The 21,985-nt window shown below is 43.3% G+C and overlaps 1 protein-coding gene across 1 annotated transcript in view; it reads right to left on the reverse strand.

Moving 5' to 3' along the window:
* Window positions 1–21,985, reverse strand: part of KIF5C (kinesin family member 5C) — a 166,506-nt gene that overhangs the window by 33,540 nt on the left and 110,981 nt on the right. The window contains exons 12-17 of the mRNA XM_030852814.2: window positions 21,456–21,631; window positions 15,890–15,958; window positions 13,744–13,950; window positions 11,415–11,561; window positions 4,914–5,102; window positions 1,083–1,200 (exon numbers count right to left, since the gene is read on the reverse strand). Coding sequence (XP_030708674.2) covers window positions 1,083–1,200; window positions 4,914–5,102; window positions 11,415–11,561; window positions 13,744–13,950; window positions 15,890–15,958; window positions 21,456–21,631 — 906 coding nt within the window. The remainder of the gene's footprint in view (window positions 1–1,082; window positions 1,201–4,913; window positions 5,103–11,414; window positions 11,562–13,743; window positions 13,951–15,889; window positions 15,959–21,455; window positions 21,632–21,985) is intronic.

Consider the following 21,985-nt stretch of genomic DNA (forward strand, 5'->3'; position numbering starts at 1 on the left):
CAATGAATATAGGAGATTTGAGGAGCAAAAGGTATGAGAAGTGTTAGAATTATTAATATGTATTTTCAAAATGCTTTCCAAAGGGACTCTACCAGTTTTCGTTGCAACTCATAATATGATCTGTATGTTCCCGTTTCACCACAACACCTACATTCTTAATCCTGTTCTGATTTCTACATTTCTAGTCATTTCTCTCAAATCTCTTCTATTTATTCACATTTATTGAGTGCTTCCTATGTGTTGGGCACTTCCCTCAACAAAGGGGGTCAGGAGACTGCCTGGCAAAGGAAGAGCTTGTTCAAAGGATGAGGGATGGGGCTTCCCTGGTGGCGCAGTGGTTGAGTGTCTGCCTGCCGATGCAGGGGACACGGGTTCGTGCCCCGGTCCGGGAAGTATCCCACATGCCGCGGAGCGGCTGGGCCCGTGAGCCATGGCCGCTGAGCCTGCGCGTCCGGAGCCTGTGCTCCGCAACGGGAGAGGCCACAACAGTGAGAGGCCCACGTACCGCAAAAAAAAAAAAAAAAAAAGGATGAGGGATGCAGGTAAGCCATGGGTGCAAGTTCAGGCTTTATATTAAGAGCAACAGGACACCAGGGAAGGGTCAGAGGCCTGGGGTTGGACACGAGGTAGAACTTGATTTTGGAATCCTCCTTTGGAATACAGCACAGTGGTCAGCCTAGAGCAGGCTGGAGATGAGCTCCTCGGTAGATGGATGTGGCCATAATTCTTAACTAGGATTAACGACAGCGACAGTGAAGACGGAGAAGAGCAGAACCAGAGAAGCCCCTGGCAGGTCGAATGGACAGGCCTTGGGGACAGACTGGACGCAGGAGGTAAAGAAGGGAGAGGATTCTGACTTGGGCAGCAGGGTGGACTGAGGGAAAATGGCAAGAGGAGCAGATATGGGCTGGGGGCAGTCTTCTAGACGTTTCTCTCCCCTCCCCGCCCCCGCCCAATTATGCCATTGTTTTCAGTAGACCTAGAAATGCTTTAATCGAGCAGAATTAAACATCATGAGTCCAGCCAACCAGAGAGTGATTTAGGCTGAGAGTCAGACACCTGCAAAGTGGTCAGTTACTCACCTTGGGCTCGGAGCTTGGCCAGCTCTTCACTGAGCGAGTCTTGGGACTCTTCCAGCTGCCTCCTCTTCTGCTCCATGTTCTGCATGTAGTCTGTCAGGGATTTGATCTTGGCTTCATGCTTTAAACAAGCGAACAGATAAAAGGGAGCAGTGAAGGACTAGCAAGTGGCCATCCTGGCTCGCCCGGGACTGTCTGATGGGACAACGCAAGACAGGAGGAGTTCTTGAGTCCTTTTTCTGAGTCTCAGCACCCAAATGGTGCATATTCTGCCCTTTGTTTGGGATCTGTCCTTTTTCTTCCATGTGCTTCTCTGCTTCGTTCCCCACAGACCCACTCATGGCCGTGCCCTTCCTCAGTGTCCTCTTAAGTGAGATACCGAAGCCCAAGCTGCTTTTCCTCCTTACAGAAAACAGAGTGTGCTGGAGAGAAAGGGACTGGGAAAACGTCCAGGCTGAGGGCTTCGTTCTTTGAAACTGCACCTCTGGATTTCTTCTTTGGAACTCAAATATGATGTCTATTCTTTTTCTGTCTCTCAAACGCACCAATTCCTGTCTCGGGGACATTGCGTTTACATTTTCCTCTCCCTAGGAAGCTCTCCCCAGCACCCTCCCAGCCATGGTCCTGGCTGGACCCTTATCACTCAGGCCCCGACATTTTCTTATAGCACCTAACTTCTGCTTGATTTATCTATTTTTTTTTCCTACTTGTTAGCTCCATGAAAATAGAGAGTTAATAAATAATAATGGTGTGAATGAATGAATGAGAGCTCGTGACTGACTAGGGACAGCAGTCACTTCTAGGCAGATGGAAATATGCAAACACTCCCCGCTCCAGATCTACAGGGTTCATATTTAGGCAGGAACACTCTGGAGACTGAGCTCTAATCTAACAAAATAACCTCTGGGAAATGGGACCCTGTTGGAGCAGTTGTTTTATAAGCATAGCTTTTGGTGACAAGGATGAGTGTAAACAAAGGAGATAACAGCATTTTAGCTGGAAATATTTTGTCAGATTCCTTAGATCATGTCAGAAAATAAAGAGCCAAGATTTCTCTTACTTTTGAACCCCAGGCAATTATGGCTGAATCTTTGGCTTTATGTAAATTGTAGCAGAGTACAAAATAGCACCTAATGGAAAACTGTATTTGTTGCTAATGCAGAAAGCACTGTCTAACTAAAACCGCCCTAATATTCTTGACTCTGATCTCATATACCCTGAGTGAGTGTCACTCTAAGATCTGGGCAACTGTCCTGGGTCCTACACTTTAGAGCACCCCACTTGGGCGGTCCTCTGGCTGCATCCCACTCCACTGAGCAAAGTTCATATGCCAAGGGAGCGTGCCCACCTGGAGCCCACATCCTCTTCTAGACCACAGTGAGTCTGGGAAACTAGAAACTCCTTACTCCAATGGCCCTAAGGCCACTCCCAGGACCAGCAGTGCAGCTCCCATCATCCATTTATATAGATTACAGCTGACCCAGTTACACACTTCCATCAGTTCACAGAACGTGCAGAAGGGACTCGATGTGGACATGGAGGCTGGTACATCCAGATGGAAGGAGAGACACTGGGCTGCAGGCCGCAGGGCCTCTGTCTGTGCTCTTGCCTTGGCCTCCAAATATTAGGGGCCTCCGGAAGCACATGCTCTCAGTGTAACAGGTGATCTGGAAATCAGACTTGAGGTGTACTATGTCCTAATGTTTAGTGTTTTTCCTCTCAACTTTCACAAATTATAAAAATGTCAAACAGTAAAGCAAATGCAGAAAAAGTAGTATAAATTTCACCCATGAACCACTCTAATTTATTAACCATTTCCCCCTATATTCCTGGTCTTATCTATATGAATGCATATTTTGCCAAGTTGCAAGGCATAGCATAGATCTGTAACTCAGCATTTTCATTTTTACTTAACTTTATATAATTATACTTTCCAAATGACTGGTTTTTATCAGTTTTTTGTAAGAGCTGCATAAATCCTTCCATGTCACTTTATGTTATTAGTCTCTCAATAGATAGTTGCCTATTTTATTTAATTAAAATGAAAGTAATACTGCACTAAACATCTTCCACATAAATGCTAATAATTTTAATCAGGGAATGATAATACCATATGAAATGAAAAATTTTCATTTTCATTATCAATGAAAAATGCTATAAGTGAAATTACTGGACCAAAGTATACTTACATTTTTATGGTTTTTGATTCCCAAAGTCCTTTCCAAATGGACTGACCAAATTATACTTTTCTCAGTAAGTTTCACTATCACACACCAGCACTGAATAATCTCTTAAATATTAATACATCTTTGCTTATTATGTTATTTATAAAATGGAAACTTGATGTTTAATTTGCATCCCTTAGATGATTATGGTAGGAGACAAGGAGATGGTTCTATGATGACACATCCCTATGCTTAAAAGCGTACAGGATGAAGTATGCTTTTGTCTGTTTCTCAGCACTGTCTGATGCGCCACTCCATACTGGTCTCTGTTTACCCCAAATGACTTCAGCTGTTTTAATACCTGGGCTAAGGCAGTGAGTAGCACACACTGGACCACTCACAGAAGCCTCAAGCCCAAACACCAAGCTCAGGTATCAGTGGCAGGTCAGAAACGAGGCTGCTATTTTCTGAAACCACCTTACTAAAATGAAAATACCCTTCTAATGGAAGAAGAGTAGCCTTACGCATTGAGGGGATGACATATGCCCCAGGAGCTTGAAGATTCCTTCAAGGCTTTGAGTTCACACACAGTTTGGTTTGAGTCCCAGCTCCGCCTTTCACTGGCTATATGAGTTTGGACAGTATATTTAACCTTTCAAGTCTCATTTTCCTTATTTAAAAAACAAGAACAATAATAAAACCTGCAGGCTTCCCTGGTGGTGCAGTGGTTGGGAGTCCGCCTGCCGATGAAGGGGGCACGGGTTCGTGCCCCGGTCTGGGGGGATCCCGCGTGCCGCGGAGCGGCTGGGCCCGTGAGCCATGGCTGCTGGGCCTGCACGTCCAGAGCCTATGCTCCGCAATGGGAGAGGCCACAGCAGTGAGAGGCCCGCGTACAGCAAAATAAATAAATAAAACCTGCCCATCAGGAATTTTTTAAAGATCAAGTGAGAGGGGCTTCCCTGGTGGTGCAGTGGTTGAGAGTCCGCCTGCCAATGCAGGGGACATGGGTTCGTGCCCCGGTCCGGGAGGATCCCACATGCCGCAAAACGGCTGGGCCCGTGAGCCATGGCCGCTGAGCCTGCGCGTCCAGAGCCTGTGCTCCGCAACAGGAGAGGCCACAACAGTGAGAGGCCTGCGTACCGCAAAAAAAAAAAAAAAAAAAGATCAAGTGAGAGAATGCACGTAAAGTGCTTGCTTAACATAGTATATGGTGCGTTATAAGCACTCAGTAAAAGGTTAACTGCTACTACTATTAATAATAGTAGTAGTGATGGTAGTTTCTGTTGTCCCATATTAAATTGGACCTGTGGTAGAGGTTAAAAGACGAAAGAATGTTGTCTTAGCTGATAGGAGTTTTAGATGCCACCCAGTCTTGTCCGTTCATTACGTACCTCTATCTATCCTACCTATCTACCTACTTAGCTAGATAAAGATATATAGACACGTCCTTTAACAGGGACTGAAGGTAATCCATGTAATTCACACAACTAAACCTAGCCTTAAGAAATAAGCCTGGGCTGTCATTGCCTAGGAGGCCATGGACAAGTCTTACGTAAAGCAAAGTCCATCAACTATCCCCGTTATGCACCATCGGCCCCAGAAAGAGCACGGAGGAAGCAGATTTTCCAGAGCACAAGGGTGTGAAATGAGGAAGAAAGGCGTGGCCTACCTGGGAGATGAGCAGCTGGCAGGCTGCCAGCTCCCGCTCACTGGCGTTCATCTTCCTGTTGGAGTCCATCTGGGCGCTCTCGAGCTGTTTACTGCGGTTCACCAGAGATTTAACCTCCGACTTCATCTTGCTGATGTACAGCCGGGCCATGGTGAATTCCTCCTCAATGACTCCATTCACATCTGCCAACTGAGCACAGGAGGGAACACACTCAACTATGCCTACAATTTCCAGAGGTTCATGGGGGCCCTGAAACCTGTCCATGGGAACTCAAGATGTCTGTGGATTTCTGGTTAAGAAACCCTAATTGGAGGACCACAAGCTGAGAATTTTTCTCTAAAAAGTACTATATGTTTAACCCCAAGTTCTCTGGAACCTCGGGTAAAACTTTCAATTAAAAACCTCTACTGGGGGCTTCCCTGGTGCTGCAGTCGTTAAGAATCCGCCTGGCAATGCAGGGGACACACGTTCGAGCCCTCGTCCAGGCAGATCCCAAAAGCCACGCAGCAACTAAGCCCGTGCGCCACAACTACTGAGCCTGCGCTCTAGAGCCCACGAGCCACAACTACTGAAGCCCACGCGCCTAGAGCCCGTGCTCCGCAACAAAGAGAAGCCTCCGCGATGAGAAGCCCATGCACCACAACCAAGAGTAGCCCCCCGTTCGCCACAACTAGAGAAAGCCCGCGCGCAGCAACGAAGACCCAAGGCAGCCAAAAATAAATAAATCCTCTACTAACATAATCTTCAATTAACCAGGTTTTTCATTACAACTGATTTTTAGGATAAAAGAGATGACAGAAGAAAAAGACACTGAAATTTTAAGAAGAGCTAACTCTGAAGAGGTGTTCCATTCAATGTCTTACACCTTACATTTCTGGACCAGCAGCAAAGCCCAGTGTTCCTACGGTGACTCTGGGTCCCCATAAGAAGGCAAATCAAAATTTCAGTTATGTTCTCTATAATCTGCTATCCAGAGAGGCAAGCAGTCTAATAGCTTGAATATGTTTCCATAAGCAAGGGTTGAAATAAAAAGGATTTTCTATGTAGTCTTCGATTAAATAAAAAATCTAATGACTAAGAATGTGCTATTACCAAAAGTATCTCTGGATGAAAATTTTCCTGCATAACTTCTCAGTACTACCCATCTGTTTCCCTGCCTCTACCCAACTGTCCCTTCCAAGCACACAGGAATCTAGATCACCTAAGAATAACAATGTAAATCCACCTTTAGAAGAAAAGATTCTGACAACCAGCATTCCTGTACCATCTCATGTTTGTTGTCTAATTTTCAGAGTTCTACTGGAAACAAACACTGCAGCAAGCTACTTGGGATAAAAACCCATTTGCTGAGAAGCAGAGATGGTCTTGAAGGGCAACTGACCACAGGAGCAAAGCAACTGCGTGAATATTTTGTTTAACCACCAGAGGGCATCCTAGCACCTCAGGAGAAAACAAGAGCCCTGTCCAGTACCCAGCCCGTGAACAGAGGCTTCAGTTGGTTCTAAGACAATGATTCCAACTACGGTTTTTTGATGTTCCACAGTTCGCTGCCCACTTTTGTCATTATTGCCGTCATTAACTCATCGTATGACTATTTTTTCAGTAAACATTTAAGAGCTAGGAATATGGAATCGTGTATCAACCGGAAAATTGGTAGCAGATAGGAAATACGCTAGACAGTGCTGAGTGCCTGTAATTTGGTGTCAACCTTCCCCTAAAAATTCCACAACAGTATTTGTTAAATGACTCCAGTGTCCGTCAACACAATGCAGAATCTATGTTAACAGCAAGAAAATCCACGAGCATCGATATCTGACTCCATCTTACTTTGGTGGAGGTTCTCGCTAATCAGTTAGTTACATTTCTGACTGTCAACGATTTGCCTAGCAACACCACTCCTCATTACATTCCTTTTATAATCCAATACTATGGAGGTAACGGGTGAGAAAATCCCTCCATCTTTAAGTTCAGTTTTGTCCTTCTGCCTTTGTGACTGGTCCAACGTGGAACAGAGATGAGAAGCTCATTCTTTAGCCTGACCAGGTGTGCCTGCTTATTGTCTTTCTGTATAAAGGTACGGGGACATCCATCTCTTTCATGTGGAATTCACAACCTACACCATCTCCTGGTGGGAAAACATTGCTGAACCAAGAGGTAGAGCATCATGAGAAGGGAACAAACACCTCCTCCTCTAAGGCTCTCCTTAGATGAGGACACTTTGTACGCTATGCCCAGGTGCCATGTGAATCGGGCAAGAGTGAAAAAAATGTACACTAATGGGCTCCCTCCAAAGTGAGAGCTGGATATTTCTTGCCCCAAACCAGAACCATAACTTCTGAAGCCTACACTTGTCCTAGGAGGTCTAAAAGGAGATTTTGAATCCACACCTGATGGAAAAAAACAATACTCCAAACAAATGGTTTTAACTGTAAGGTTTCCTACCACTTATGAGTTCATATATTTAGTCATGTTTAGTTCAGAGTTTTCAGTAATTCCAGTAGATACTGTTATTTCGAAAAGAAGAATCAGAGTTTGCTGCTGCGCTATTATTTCGTAACTCTCCCCTGGGTCTGACAATGACTCCACTGTACGTACTGGACTGTGCGATCCAGTATGGACGACTAATCCAGCAGAAGAGGCTGCCTCTCCTTCCATCTTGCCTGTATGGAAGGAGTCACCCCCACGCCCACCCCATGACTCTAGAGCACGGAGCAGCTGAGCAAGGTGCCATTTCTAGGTCAAGTAAAAGGTGAGTGAGGTGACTGTTCACATTCTAAGACCTTTAAAAAATCCTTTTAAAAAAAAAGTGCTCAGAATCGTCAGGTTTATTTATAAGTTTAGTACAGAGCTAAGGTATGATACAGTTGCTTCCAAGAGCTTGAGGGGCAAGAGGGGACTGAAGAAGCAAGCTGTCCTGGGGGTGGGGACCCCAGTCACCCTTCTGGCTGGGGACTGGACCTCAGACCCCAGCCCCAGCAGACCCCAGGCTGTGTTGAAGAAGTTGGTGGAAAGGGAGCTGTCGGTGATGAAGACTGACTTCAGACCCAGGATCTGGAGCAGTTTTATCTGCGTCTCTGGTCCACCCATAGTCAGGTCCCTGATGGAGCTGGGGCCCAGGGTCTGTGTCACCTGCTTGAACTTCTTCACCTCCACCTCAGCCAGACCTGAGGTCGAAAGAAAATTAGGCAGCTAATCCAATCCATCTCGTTCACTCTACCTCAACCTGCTATTCTGCCTGTGGCTAGGAATCTGGAAATCTTCGTTTTAAAGAAAGACCGGTGACATCGGAACATGAAAGGAAGGGGAGGCTCGCTAATAAACCTGAATAAAGTCAACACTAGGCTCATCTTGTCATCAGCTGCTCTCATCTTGTTTTGTTGACTTAAAGTATTGCCTGGGCTCTGAAAATGTTTCCAGATGTGATTGAGCTGGAGAAATATGGGTTCTTCTGTTTCCTTGCTGTTTAGGCCCGTCATATCCTGGAACTGAGGACTGAGGGAGACTCCAACACCTATCTTTCCTTCTCACCCCAGAGCACTATTAGGAGGGACCTTGTGGGGACCGAACAACATGTTAGGAATAAAAATACAAGATCACCGAAAAAGATTTCCTTGATCTCGTTTTTTAGATCAAAAGAATTATATCAGCTGAATACTCATAATCAGTAAGAAAAGTATCTGCACCCACAATGATAGATCTAAGAAATATACACATAACTCATGCAATTCCTGAGCTGACAACCTTCAAGATAATCTGGACTCATCTTGCCTTTTTTTTTTTTAATTTTACTTATTTATTTGTTTGTTTTTATTTTTGGCTGCGTTGGGTCTTCGTTGCTGTGCACGGGCTACACTTCGTTGCGGTACGCAGGCTTCTCATTGTCGTGGCTTCTCTTGTTGCAGAGCACGGGCTCTAGGCACGCAGGCTTCAGTAGTTGTGGCACGTGGGCTCAGTAGTTGTGGCTTGTGGGCTCTTGAGCACAGGCTCAGAAGTTGTGGCACACAGACTTAGTGGCTCCACAGCATGTGGGATCTTCTCGGACTAGGGCTCGAACCCGTGTCCCTTGCATTGGCAGGCAGATTCTTAACCACTGCACCACCAGGGAAGCCCCTCATCTTGTCATTTTACAAATTAGGAAAATGAAACCGAGAGAAGTAAAGTAACTTGCCCAAAGTCACATAATTCCTCCCCTTTAGCTCTCGTTGCCCTAATGATTAAATCATAATTGTAAGAAAGAAAATCAGAACAATTAAGAATATGATGCTATATAAGTGAAAGTTATCAATGAACTTAGTTACCAATGAAATTAACTAGGGCATCCGATTTCTGGAATCCAAAAATAACTTAAAAACATTGAAAGTATTTAAAAAATAATCTCAATCATACTTCATATCCCAAAGGTAAGGACTCTTTTTTTTTTAAATTCCAAAGCACCCGGACACTCCTTGATTTCATTAGCATTTTTCATCAGCTCTATTTTAGAACTTAGCATAAAAATATCTTCCTTTATCATTATCAGCAGCAGGCGCCAACTTCCCATAAATCAACTGTACCTTCACATTGCAAGGGCCATTTAATCACCCCAACCTCAGAAGTTTATAGCTCAACACCAATATATGCTTCTAAAAATAAATCCTCAAATACAAAATCACTAAACTGGAAAGGATTAATCTTACAGTACCTAAGAATTCTACGCTAAAATTAGATTCATTTGCAAAGATTCATGAAATATTCAGTTACAATACAGGTTCCATGAAAGAATGACTGGGTTTACAAGAAGCCATATACTCTAAACCTAGATCTGTTATACCATCGAAGGAGAACTTTCAATGTTTCCCAGAAATGTCAATAAACGAAAGTAATTTGGGGAGGCTTCTCTAGTATTTAACAAACTCAACTCAAAACCTGAGTGTTCCCACAGAGCAGACTGACATAGAATTTGGCCTTTTAAAGGCTGAAGGGCTAAACTCTAAGAATTTGGTTTTAGGGACCTGTGATGAAGCTGAATACTATAACACTATTCCCTGGCTGGATAAAATCCACACACGTTTAATCAATGGATACTCCCCAGAAGGCGCTGAGTGCATATAAAGCTATGGTAATCAAAACAGTGTGGTACAGCATAAAGATTAGATCACTGAAATAGACTAGAGAGACCAGAAATAGCCCTACACACTTCTGGAGGTGGCAGACATGCTCATTATCTTATTGTGGGGATGGTTTCATGAGTGTATACATATGTCAAAACTTCTCAAACTGTATACTTTAAATATGTGCAGCTTACTTTCCGTCAATTATACCTCAATCAAGCTATTTTGTTCAATGTCACTTTCTTATTTCCCAACGTCCTCTATATTGTGGCAAATTGTTAATTGTTCTCAGATGATAACATCGTTTATTCTCTTTTCTCTCTATTCCTAACTCACAGACAACGTTACACCACCCTCTTTCTCCCCATCTCCCTTACATCCTTGCTACACCAAGTTGCACCACCCAAGGGGTTAATCATGGTTAGTTTAAGCCCATTATAGTAATACTATTTCTCTTTGCTTTCCCAGCTTCCCTTGAAGTTTGAGGTGACCGTGTGACCCAATTCCGGCCTTTATAATGTATAAGGGGATGTCTATTGGGATTTCTAGGATTATAGTTCCCTCCTGGATGAAAGCTGGCTGCCTTTGCAGCCCATCCTGCCTTGGATGTGGTTGTGTGGGGATGGGATGATTGGTGCTATAGAAGCTATCTTGCTACCTTGAGATAAAAATCTATAGATGTGCAAAGGCAATAGGCTGAGGAAAGCAGAAACAAAATAAAGAAAAGGCCTGGATGCCCGACATTGTTGAGATACTGCAACAAACCAAATTTTGCTTCTAAAACTTCAAGAAGCATAAGAATGACCTGGGGAATCTTGTTAAAATGAAAATTCTAATTCAGTAGGTCTGAGGTGGGCCTGAGAGTCTATAGCTCAAACAAGTTCCCAGGTGAATGCAGATCACAACCTGAAATAACAAGATTCTAGACTTCTCATATTGTGAATAATTAAATATGGCTTTATTTTTTTAAGCCACTGTTAGAATCCTATTACTTCCAGCTGAAAGCTCTCCTAATTCATACTGATTGGTTGGCGATTTTCACTCTGTTGGATTCTCATAGAAAAGGAGAAACGTTTCTGAGGGTAGAACTTTTGCTTAACGTATCCAGTCCCAAACCTCTGTGACACTGGTATGCAAATTTGAGGAATAAGCCAACTTACATAAGGCCAACCAAGATTCGAGGACATTTCCTATAATTGAAAGGTAAATGTTTCTCTCCTCCTTAACCAATCATTTGCTTAGTCATTCAATCAGCCCTTTGTTCGTTCATTCAAATATTATCAAGCGCGTAGCAGATGCAAAACACTGTGCTAAGCACTGGATACTCAGGAGAATAAAACACAGCCTCTGCTTGCTTAGAATCATGCCATTATAAGAGCAGGTAGAGAGGATACAAGAAAGGCTAGCTTACAGTCTTCACATCATTGGTGCCAATAATTCCTCCTATCTCCCCCAGATCCTTCAGCAGCAAATTCAGGATCTCGGTAGCCCTCTTTTTCTGGTGATTGCTAAGCTCCTGCAGCTGGCTCAGCTCTCTTTGTGTGGTTGTCAATGTCGTCTGCAAAACACATTTTAACAACAAATGAAAAGGGTCACTCATCAATTTCACACACATGGCATTGCAAAGAATAACAACAGAATGTAGGATAGCGTTCTTTTATCACTTCATGTGATTTCAACACAAGAGCCCTTTTCATCCAGACTATAGTATAGCACTGCATTCTCTGATAAGAAAAGGAATTTGTCTTGGCCTGATATGTCATTTGTCTGCATATCAGACAACAACTTCCAGGTCAGTTATTAAATAAGTTATTAAAAATAAGTTATTAAAAATAAATAAAGCCCAAAAGGAATCCTTACGTTTATTCTGTGTAATCATATCGTCCTACCTACCAAATGTTCTGTTTCAGTCCACATTCTCCAGGGTCTAAACATACCTGCAAGCATCCCCACCTCCACTTCCAAACAAAACCTGCTCCCTGGGACCACTTCCAAATTCCCATCTGGCTTCAAAACAGATGGGTCTGGGAGGCCCAAAGGGACATTAGTGAGTCTCGAAAACAACCTAGAAAAAGTCTTTTAATCTTCGCGGTGAAGCTGAATTGAACACTTCACCTCGTTTCAAAATTGGTCTGGTTCAACTGGAGACGGCTTCTTAATATATAGCAGACGCTCCATTTTACTGCCAAACACGAACAAATCCACCTTTCCCATCCTTCATGTATGTTACCCAAATGTACATATTTTTAATTAACAAACTCTCAACACCGACAGAACAGCCATCTTTTGGTGTCTTGGTTACTAACTCAGCCAACAAAGAAAATAATTTCCCTAAATTATGGAGTTGTAGAGGTTAATGCAAAGACATTCATGTAATTCTTCCATATGCAGCTATTTTTACTAGAGCATTTTTACTAGAGGACTTTTAATGATATGACTAAAAATAGCACTCTAAACCAGTCTAGCAGTACTTTGGTTTGACAGAAAATAAAACCTGTATCATGGAAAACATTTCATTGTTTTGGGAAACAACTAGTACCAAGGACTAGTTAAAGAATCTGACAGAAAACCATAAGCAGAGAAAATCTAAGTCTCCTCCTTTCCTACGTGACTTCTGCTTTGTTTCTCTGGTTCTTGTTTTTATTTTGGCATTGCCACTGCTTCTTTCATTTTGTTTTTAAAATCCACAGAAGCAGTAGTTCCCATCTTGGGAAACATTAAAAAGTCTTCCTTCGTGCAGCTGAATGTATGGAGTAAGGAGCATTTTCTATCAGCTCTACGGTCAGCAGATCAGAGCTTTCCTGCACCATCTGCTACTTCCCCTTGCCTGGGCGGACTGGCTGTTTTCCACAAAGCAGGCTGGGCACAATCCCATGACACCAGGCCACCAGGCCAAAGTGCCAAGGGCAGCCAGTTACAGCCACTCGGCTTCCCACCACCCATCTTCCAAGTAGAAAAAGACAAAATGGACACATCCCACCACCAGCCACCTCACCAAATGTTCACTGGCCCTCTGCCACTAGCTCACTGAGCAGAACCTGCAGCATCTTTCGCTGGGAGAATCTGAAAATTAGGAAATGTGAAGACTGAAACACTGGCTGAAAAGGACAACAGACAAACCAGGACAGCTTGGTCCTAGGAGAGGATAAGAAGCTCTGGGGAAGGAATGGACTGCATTCAGGAGGGTGTAAACAAGGAGAGTGAAATCCAGACCTTCCACAGGTCAGCCACTCTCCCCTGTTAATATAATATTTTGAGACTTATTTGCTAAGATTGTAGCATATGCACAGGTCCGTGCTAAGTGGTTTATGTAAACTGTCACTAATTCTCACGCCCTGAAAGGAACATGTTATTATCGCCATTTTTTACAGATAAGGAAATGTATACTCAAGTTTAAATGTCTCGACTAAGGCCTAATAGTTGTAAAGTCAAAGTTTTAGCTAGGGTTTTTCTGGCTCCAAAGTCTGTGCTCTCTTGACTATCCTACAAGGCGTCCCTGCTGGTGTTACAAATCCCCTAGATATAAAACAGTTCTGACATGCAGTTCCGGGGGAAATGGACAAGTCACTTACACAAAGTATTTCAATAATTGGAGGATTTCAAAGAATGCATCTATGCCTAACACTGAAAAACCACTCAGCCAACTGCCTTGCTATACACAGTGTCTGTCAGCAAACATTAATATAAGTACACGATTGGCTGCTGAGGAAGTCCTGCCCCCTACACACAAATGCTCCAACCGTTTTCTGGGCCAGCTCATCTGTCAGCTGCTCATTGGCCCTGGTCTTGTCCTCCACTTCCTGTGACTTCTGGTCGTAATTGACAGCCAGCTCCTCCAAGGCCTGGAGAACTTCTTTCACCTCATCTTTGGCTGCCTCATTTTCAATCTGGAGACGTGTCAGCTCCTCCTGAATCTTCTCATAGTCTCTTCTTGTAGAAGCTAAAAGCTGGGGAAATTAGATGGCATGGAACTGGTGAATCGAACGTTCAAGAGTTTATACTCTGTGCTCTATCCAAAATAAAGTAATTTTTTAAAAAAACAGATAAAAGAAAATAAGTTGAAAAGCTCAGGATAACTAGAAATGCTACTATATATCCAGATGCTAAATGAAAAAATAGCATATTGTTTTGAAAATCTGTTTCTCTTTCTTTCTAATTTTTCTTTCTTTCTTTCTTATTTAAAGCTACATAGGCTTAACTCCAAGAATTGATTACACATCAAAAATCACCACACACACACACACACACACACACACACACACACAAAAAAAAACAAAAAACAAAAACACAGGGCTTCCCTGGTGGCACAGTGGTTGAGAGTCCGCCTGCCGATTCAGGGAACACGGGTTCGTGCCCCGGTCCGGGAAGATCCCGGGAGCGGCTGGGCCTGTGAGCCATGGCCGCTGAGCCTGCGCGTCCGGAGCCTGTGCTCCACAACGGGAGAGGCCACAGCAGTGAGAGGCCCGCGTACCGCAAAAAAAAATATAAATAAATCACCACACTTTGTAGCTGGCTGGCTATTCCACAAGTTGAACAGAGGACGAGGAGGAATAATTTCCAAGGACTATAATAATACTTACATGGCTTTTTACTATTATCATTATTTCACATTGTAAACAGGTCGATTTTAGAGTCAACCAAAACAGTATAAAAGGGCAGTCACTAATTTTTCTTAATATTCATCATGGATTATAGAAGAATATACCCCAAACATTAACACTAGTTAAAAGTGAATGACTGAGCTTATGGATACTTTCATTATTTTTGTGCTTACTGTATTTTCTGATTTTCCTGTAATGAACAGATATTGTCTTGATAGTAGAGAAAAAAATATTAAGAGTTTTAACTGTAACAAAAAGGAAAGGTTTTCACAGGCAGTTGTACCAAGTTAGGGATGAAAAGCAACAGAATGGGAGGAAGATGGCAGGAAACACAAAGCAAATGAAGACTCTAGTTAAAAGCGGAATCAGTTAAATATGGTTCCTGCCAAGGGAAGTGTTTGGGCAGAGGGCATAATCATTGTCCTGGAGAGATGAAGGATAACAAAGAGGAAGAGAAAAAGATCGTTAGAGAGAGAGTTATGTCTACGAGAGGGCTGGGACTGGGGCCACGAACTTAAGCCACTTGCTATAATTGCATCATATGATCCAACTCACAGCATTTTAGCAACAAAGCAGAAAGCACCCTAAAGCACAAAAGAGAAAACATACTTAGATGTCCTCAGTAAGAGAATTACGAATCATCTGTGTTTGATAGATTGGCTATCTGTTCTTTGCTTAGGTTCCTATTTGTAAAGTGCTTGGCAAAACACAATACAATAGAGACATTTACTGGAGAATTGAATGCCATCCAGGAAGAGACTGAAAAAAATTTCCCTCCTCGTTACCGTATCACATATATTCTAACGCAGCACTTGGACCCCTATCTTCTTTGCTTTCCTCTCCTCTACCTTCTACTTTTGTTTTGGGGCTATTTTTTTTCCTACAAGACAGCACAAGAACATGGTGCATATCAAAGACCTGAGCTGTCTGATTTGCAAAGCCGAAGAAAGGCAGAGGTGGCACAAACCAGGAGCGCTGGGCCCTGAGTATGAGGAAGCAGGATCATCCTTGCCCGACCTCCAAGCTCCTCTATTTCTGCCCTTCATAGACTGTGTAGCAGCCAGCTATGCGCTCTCAAAACCCTAGAGTTCTAGGAAGTCACATTTATTTTCTAAATTCCCCTAAAATCAGCTTTCAGCAGGCACTGAAAGGAAATCTTCCAAGAAATTTTCACATGATGCAGTGATTTTAAAAAAACACTTTGCGAGTTAAATTTCTGGAACATACATCAACAACAGAGTCATAAAAGAACTGTGTAAAAAAATTTTTTTATTGCATTCTTTACCTCATCCTGATCCAACATCTGTTGCTTTAGCTTTTCAGCCAGCTGGCTCTGCTGGTTAATTTCATCATCCTGAAACGAAATACCATATTTAATTTTTTGTGGTTGGTTATGTCATTTTTGCTATCCTGGTTTCTCGACGGATGACCGTTGGATACCAGGATGCCAGCTATAAGCTGGCTGATAAGATGAAGGAAATGGTGTGGTGCTTCCCCGCAGAAGAGAGATTGGTTAAAATACCACTTTGCCCACCTTGCTCAGCCAACGAAACATCTGGATATTCTGGGAAATACAATATCCTACACATTCAACTCAATTCCTGCTCATCCAGAAATCGGCGATGAAGGGCTTGGGAACCGAAAGGAACTTTGGAGCTATCCCTCCAGCTTAAAGATGTTAACGGTGAACTCCTAGCTCAGAAAATAAGGGAGTGAATTTCTAACCACCTGCACTGTAATACATACATGTCCCAAATCTTGTTAAACACATCTGTGACCGGGAACACTGCCATCTGATAGGTAGAAGAGACCAGTATTTCCACTTCAAACCTCTTACGTGGAGAAACTGGAAAACATTTACTAGAGAATTACTCTTTGGCATTACAGAGCTCCCTTTGATTAGGAGCTAATTTTCTTACCAGTCTGAAAAAACCTCAAGGAAGCTGGTGTGCAGAAACGTGATTGCTTCCTTTCTGGCCTGTCATGGAAGTGGGAAAGGATCTCCCCACAGGCAAGTTCACTCTTCTCACTCTCAACTTCTGCCACTAGGTGTTGCTGCCACAAAAGCCAGAACTGCGGCCTCTCGTGGCCCCGTGCAGGCACCTCTGCCTCTCCCCTCCTTAGACGTGCTCCACCCAGTGTGGAAAGCAGTAGGCACCCAGCAGGCCTAACCACACGAGACTCGGTCTTGGTTACGAAGATTTTCATGAGTTCAAACGAAATTGTGAAGCACAGCCTGTGAAGAAAGACAGCTTGGCTTCACATGTGCCTCTCCCTTAGGAACAGGAGGAAATCCTCTGTGGTGACGCTTCTGGGGTCTAAACCCCAAGCAGAGTCAGATCCAGTTCAGTGCTGCTGTGTCCATCCTTGTGCCAGGAGCTGCCCAGGTGCTTCCACGTGCAGCCCATAAGAAACCTGCACTGTGCTTTCTGCCTTTTCCAGGGGCGGGGAGGGAAGAGGGTAAACTCAAGGGCCTAGGTGGCAGAACCTCAGTTTCCCACGGGATATCTTCCTGCCTGTTTGGTCGTGTCTGTGCATCCGTTTAAATCAGATTAAATGTAAAAATCGATTAAATCACAACTTGATGCTTTCCATGGAGCAAGAAAATGCTAACACCAATATTATGAGATCTGCATCTCCTTTTCCTTTGTGTAGAACATCTTTGGGGCTTACTTCTCTGCTCAGGGAGATCCTGTTTCTACTGAACTTTTTACACCAACTCACCGATTTTATATATAAGAAAATTCAAATACCAGAATATTTTCCGAAAAGTGCTCGGAAACCTATTATCCACGGACTAGATCTTACCAGCTAGCATCAAGCCCGTGTAAACATGTTCTAAAAGATGCACTTGAATGTACAGATATAGACCGCACAGCACATCTTACTCTGAAGTTTTGAAAATTGTTTTACAATTTAAAATTCTTTAATGCTTCTAAAAAATACTTCAAGTCAGATTTCTGGCAGGAGAATTAGGGAAGTTATATCAGAGTGAAACCTCCCCCCCAAAATGGTACTTCCATAGTGAGAAGACTATATGTTGGGCATATTTTCTCTTCTACTTTATAAACTTAGAATGCCATTTACCAGGAACGATTTTGTGCTTATGTCCCTCCGCACATAAATATTAAACATCTTAACATGGAAGACTCAAGAAGTTTAACATGGGGGAGCTACCATCTCTTCCCCTGGGACGTATGAGCAACAGCTACAAGTGATATAAATCACAAGAGAAGCAAAACAGTAGTGCAGGTGTTTTGTTCTTATACTGTGTTCATTCCAAAGCCTGAGACGCAGGCTTGCTCCTGACAGGTGAAGGGCTGCGATGCAGTGATTTTTGAGGTACCGTGAGAATCTAAGGGCCCTTAGCCCATCTGGGAAGGATGAAGAACAAGGATTACATTATAAGGACACGAATCACTTACATCAGAGACATTTCCAAAACTACACTTACCCTTTCTTAAGGAAACTTCTCTAAGGAATTAGCACAGTCTACTGTGACTCTTTTTTAATTTTCAAAACTTTCAGAGTAAGATGTGCTGTGCAGTCTATATCTATACATTCAAGTGCATCTCTTAGAACATGTTTACACAGGCTCACTCTGATGCCAACTGTTAAGATCTGTCTATGGATATAATGGTTTTCCAGGCACCTTTCAAAAAATATTCTGGTATTTGAAATAAAATAAGGGAGCCGTCAACAGGTCACTGGTCACCTTTAATTATAAAGATGTTTTTGTTGCAATGGTAATCAGTGAAATGAGGTTCAACTTCTACTTCTACTTCCACTTAATTCCTCTCTTACAACTCCAACAGTACAGAAGCTCTGGAGAGGTGATGGGAAATAAGAGAGACAGTGGCAGTGCTGAGCTGCCTATCTTACACCTCTGCTTTCAGCCCACCTCTGCACCACCACCCCTCTGACACCATATATAATGTGGCTTCTCCCTTAAGCAAACAAAGGGAGGAGACAGAAAAGAAAGAAAGAAACCAATATTTATTGAGCATCTGCTATGTCTTAGAAACTTTTACTCCCCAACGAAACCTTTTAAAGTAACAGATGCGAACTCCATGTTGCAGATGAGAAAAACATCTTCAGCAGGTGGGTCATCGGCCCAGGTCATCTCAGCATTGTTAACACACAGGTCTGACTCTAAAGTACATGCTTTTTGGAAACAACCTAAATGTCCATCGACAGATGAATGGATAAAGAAGATGTGGTACGTATATATGCAGTGGAATACTACTCAGCCATAAAAGGAATGAAATAATGCCATTTGCAGCAATGTGGATGCACCTAGAGATTATCACACTAAGTGAAGTAAGTCAGAAAGAGAAAGACAAATACCACATGATATCACTTGTATGTGGAATCTAAAATATGGCACAGATAAACCTATCTACAAAACAGAAATAGACTCACAGACATAGAGAACAGACTTGTGGTTACCAAGGCGGGGGTGGGGGAAGGACTGGAAGTTTGAGATTAGCAGATGTAAACTATTATATATAGGATGGATAAACAACAAGGTCCTACTGTATAGCACAGGGAACTAGATTCAATATCCTGTGATAAACCATAATGGAAAAGGATATAAAAAAAGAATGTCTATATGTGTATAACTGAGTCACTTTGCTGTAAGCAGAGATTGGCACTACACTGGAAATCAGCTATACTTCCATAAAAAAAAATAAGTATTAAAAAATAATAATAAAGTGCATGTTTTTCCATCACACAGAACTGCCCTGGAAGAGCACCTGTCCTTAGACCCCTGGAGGGGCAGCACAGAGGGACAGAGCGGGCAGCAGGGAGGAGACCGCATAGTCTTTCTCCCACCGCATTCCAGACAAATTCATTGGGGCTGAAAAGTTCCTCATTTTAAGGGCTAAGGCCAAAATGGGATGAGCACCGGACTGGGAGTCAGAAGATGTGTAATCTCACTGCAGCTCTGCCACCTACAGGTGATGTAAGTCATCTAACCACCCTGGGCTAGCCTTTCATCTAGACTTAGATACTTTCAGCCCTGCCACTAATAATCTATGAAGGTGCCCTGTCCCGACCCATGCATTCTCAAAAGTATCACACCACCTACCTCATCAGAAGCATGAAATAGCTCCTAGAACCTTTAAGAGGAGGACAAATAAGAATGACAGCTGACAAGTCATAATCAGGCCATCCATGGGTAGAGATATGAAGGTCAAACCACTAGCTTTGGTGCCCCCCTCCCCAGGCTGAGGCTCTGGGGCTCAGTCCTCTCCCAGATCTCTCAGCATCACCCTGTGATGGACCACACATGCTAATCTCAAAATGTGTGCTTAACAGGGTTTTCAAAACACACGCTAAAGGAAAATGATATAACAGAAAATGTCCTAGGTTGGTCATTAGGAGGCAGAGGCTCTAGGGTCAGCTCTGCCAGCTACCAACTGAGAACTGCCAAGGCCTGGCACTTCCTACACTTCAGGAGCTGGAGTCGAGACTCTGAAGTCTCCCTCAGAGCAAAGAGAAATCCTCATGCTGCCAAGGTAAAGTTCCCAATTCCAATCACTGCGGGCTTCTATTCATAGAGACTAGAGAGCGGAATCAGGTTATCACCCCGCATCCAGGATTCTTTGGGGAGACTAAAAATGAACCATCAATTCTAAATGCTATTAAACAATAGCATTTCTTTGGCGAAATCGAGAAATCCACAGACACTATTCACTTACTGATCTCCCTTTTCTCTCACTTTGTTTGAGGTTTTACATAAAACACCTGGGTAGAAATGGAAGGGTAACCATGTCTAGTGCCTAAAGAGTAATTAACCCAGCTCTCACGGTGTGAATATCTTATTAAATGTTACCCAAAGGGTAGGGTGACCCCAGTTTAACACGGCAGTTATAATGCAAACCCCCAGAGTCGTAAGCACAAAGAGAACCAGCTTCCTTATGGCACCAGTTACATTTCCCTCGTGAAGGTGATACCAGACTCTGAGCTTTACTCAGAAGAGACAGGCCTGTAAGATTAATGACATCGTTAACATAACAAAGATGTTTCATCCAAGCCAGAGGTGTCCCCGAGCACTCTGAGCTGAACCACAGCAGAAAAGATTAAATCAGACTAAAAATATCGGCAACCTTGATGAAATGCACGGAAAGGATTTAGATATTCCAAGGGCAATACGCCAAGATCACGTGAAACATCAATTTAATTTCCTTTGCCTCTGGGATTCCTAACCCGACCTTCTTTGGGAATGAATGATACAGTGTTCTCCAAGATCTCTTTTCCTTTATTCCAGTTTGTGCACTGACATGGTTCTTTGAGTCCCAAAAGTTTGCCATGAAATTGGACATCCCAGCATGTCCAAACTACTTCATTCAAGAGGATGCCCCTGAAAACAGCCTTCCTGATGCTGCTACTACTGGCTCCTCATTCCAGGGTCTTAGAGCTACATAATTAAAGTACACACCTGAGTTTTGGGAGCTACGACCTTTGCCCCTATAGCTGGGACACTGCTGGAATTTCCGAGAGGTGATGGACAGGCCCAGAGAAGAAAACAAGGGACAATTCAAGAAAGATCACGCAGCCTCCACTCTCATGCAGTGATGAGGCCCCATCCAATTTCTAGAGGTGAAGACTCTGTCTACCCAGGTCAACACTCCACTCTTCCGATCAAGTTTCCATTCCACATGAATCCAATTCCCTGAGTCTGCCCAATGAAGAGCTAGGGTAAATACTAGGAAGACGGGCACAAACATCAGTCTGCAGCCCTACATCAGTTCTGGGGGGCTTGAGCTGCTTCCAGCCAATAAATCTAGGACCTGCTGCTTTTAGTTTTTGTACCAGTGTGAGGTCTATAATCTCTGACTACAGACCTTATCATCCAGTTGTCGGTAGAGACTGGAGATCTCCTCATCATACTTCTCCTTCTCCTCTGCAGAGATGCCAGCAACCACAGGAACAATGTTGTCTATGACGGGGGTGTTATCACAGGGCTCCAGGGACTTCTGGTCCTTAGCACTGATCTGTTCATCCTCAGGCACAGCTTCTCCTGCAAAGCACAGCCGAGAGGAGTTAGGGATTGAAGAAATTCAGCGTGCAGCCCTCCAGGAAGAGGTCCAAAAATAGTCACTCCCGTGAAAAAGACACAGAGGACAGAATAAGGAGCTGTTGCATAGAGTTATAGCTTGTGTTCTTTCTATTTGACAAGAAAGGTCGCAGTGAATTGACCAAAATGGGTCTAAGGAAGAAGGAGACTATGTAACACTTCCTCCCCCATGATGCATCACTGAAGTAAACTGGTTCCATCAACCACACAAGCTCTCCAACTTTGCAGCGATACCCAGAAATTTTGCATACAATTTTCTTTGTTGAGGAATATGCTAGGGCTTTACTAGACTCATAT

This window comes from Globicephala melas, chromosome 7 (genome assembly GCF_963455315.2).
Source record: "Globicephala melas chromosome 7, mGloMel1.2, whole genome shotgun sequence".
NCBI lineage: Eukaryota > Metazoa > Chordata > Mammalia > Artiodactyla > Delphinidae > Globicephala > Globicephala melas.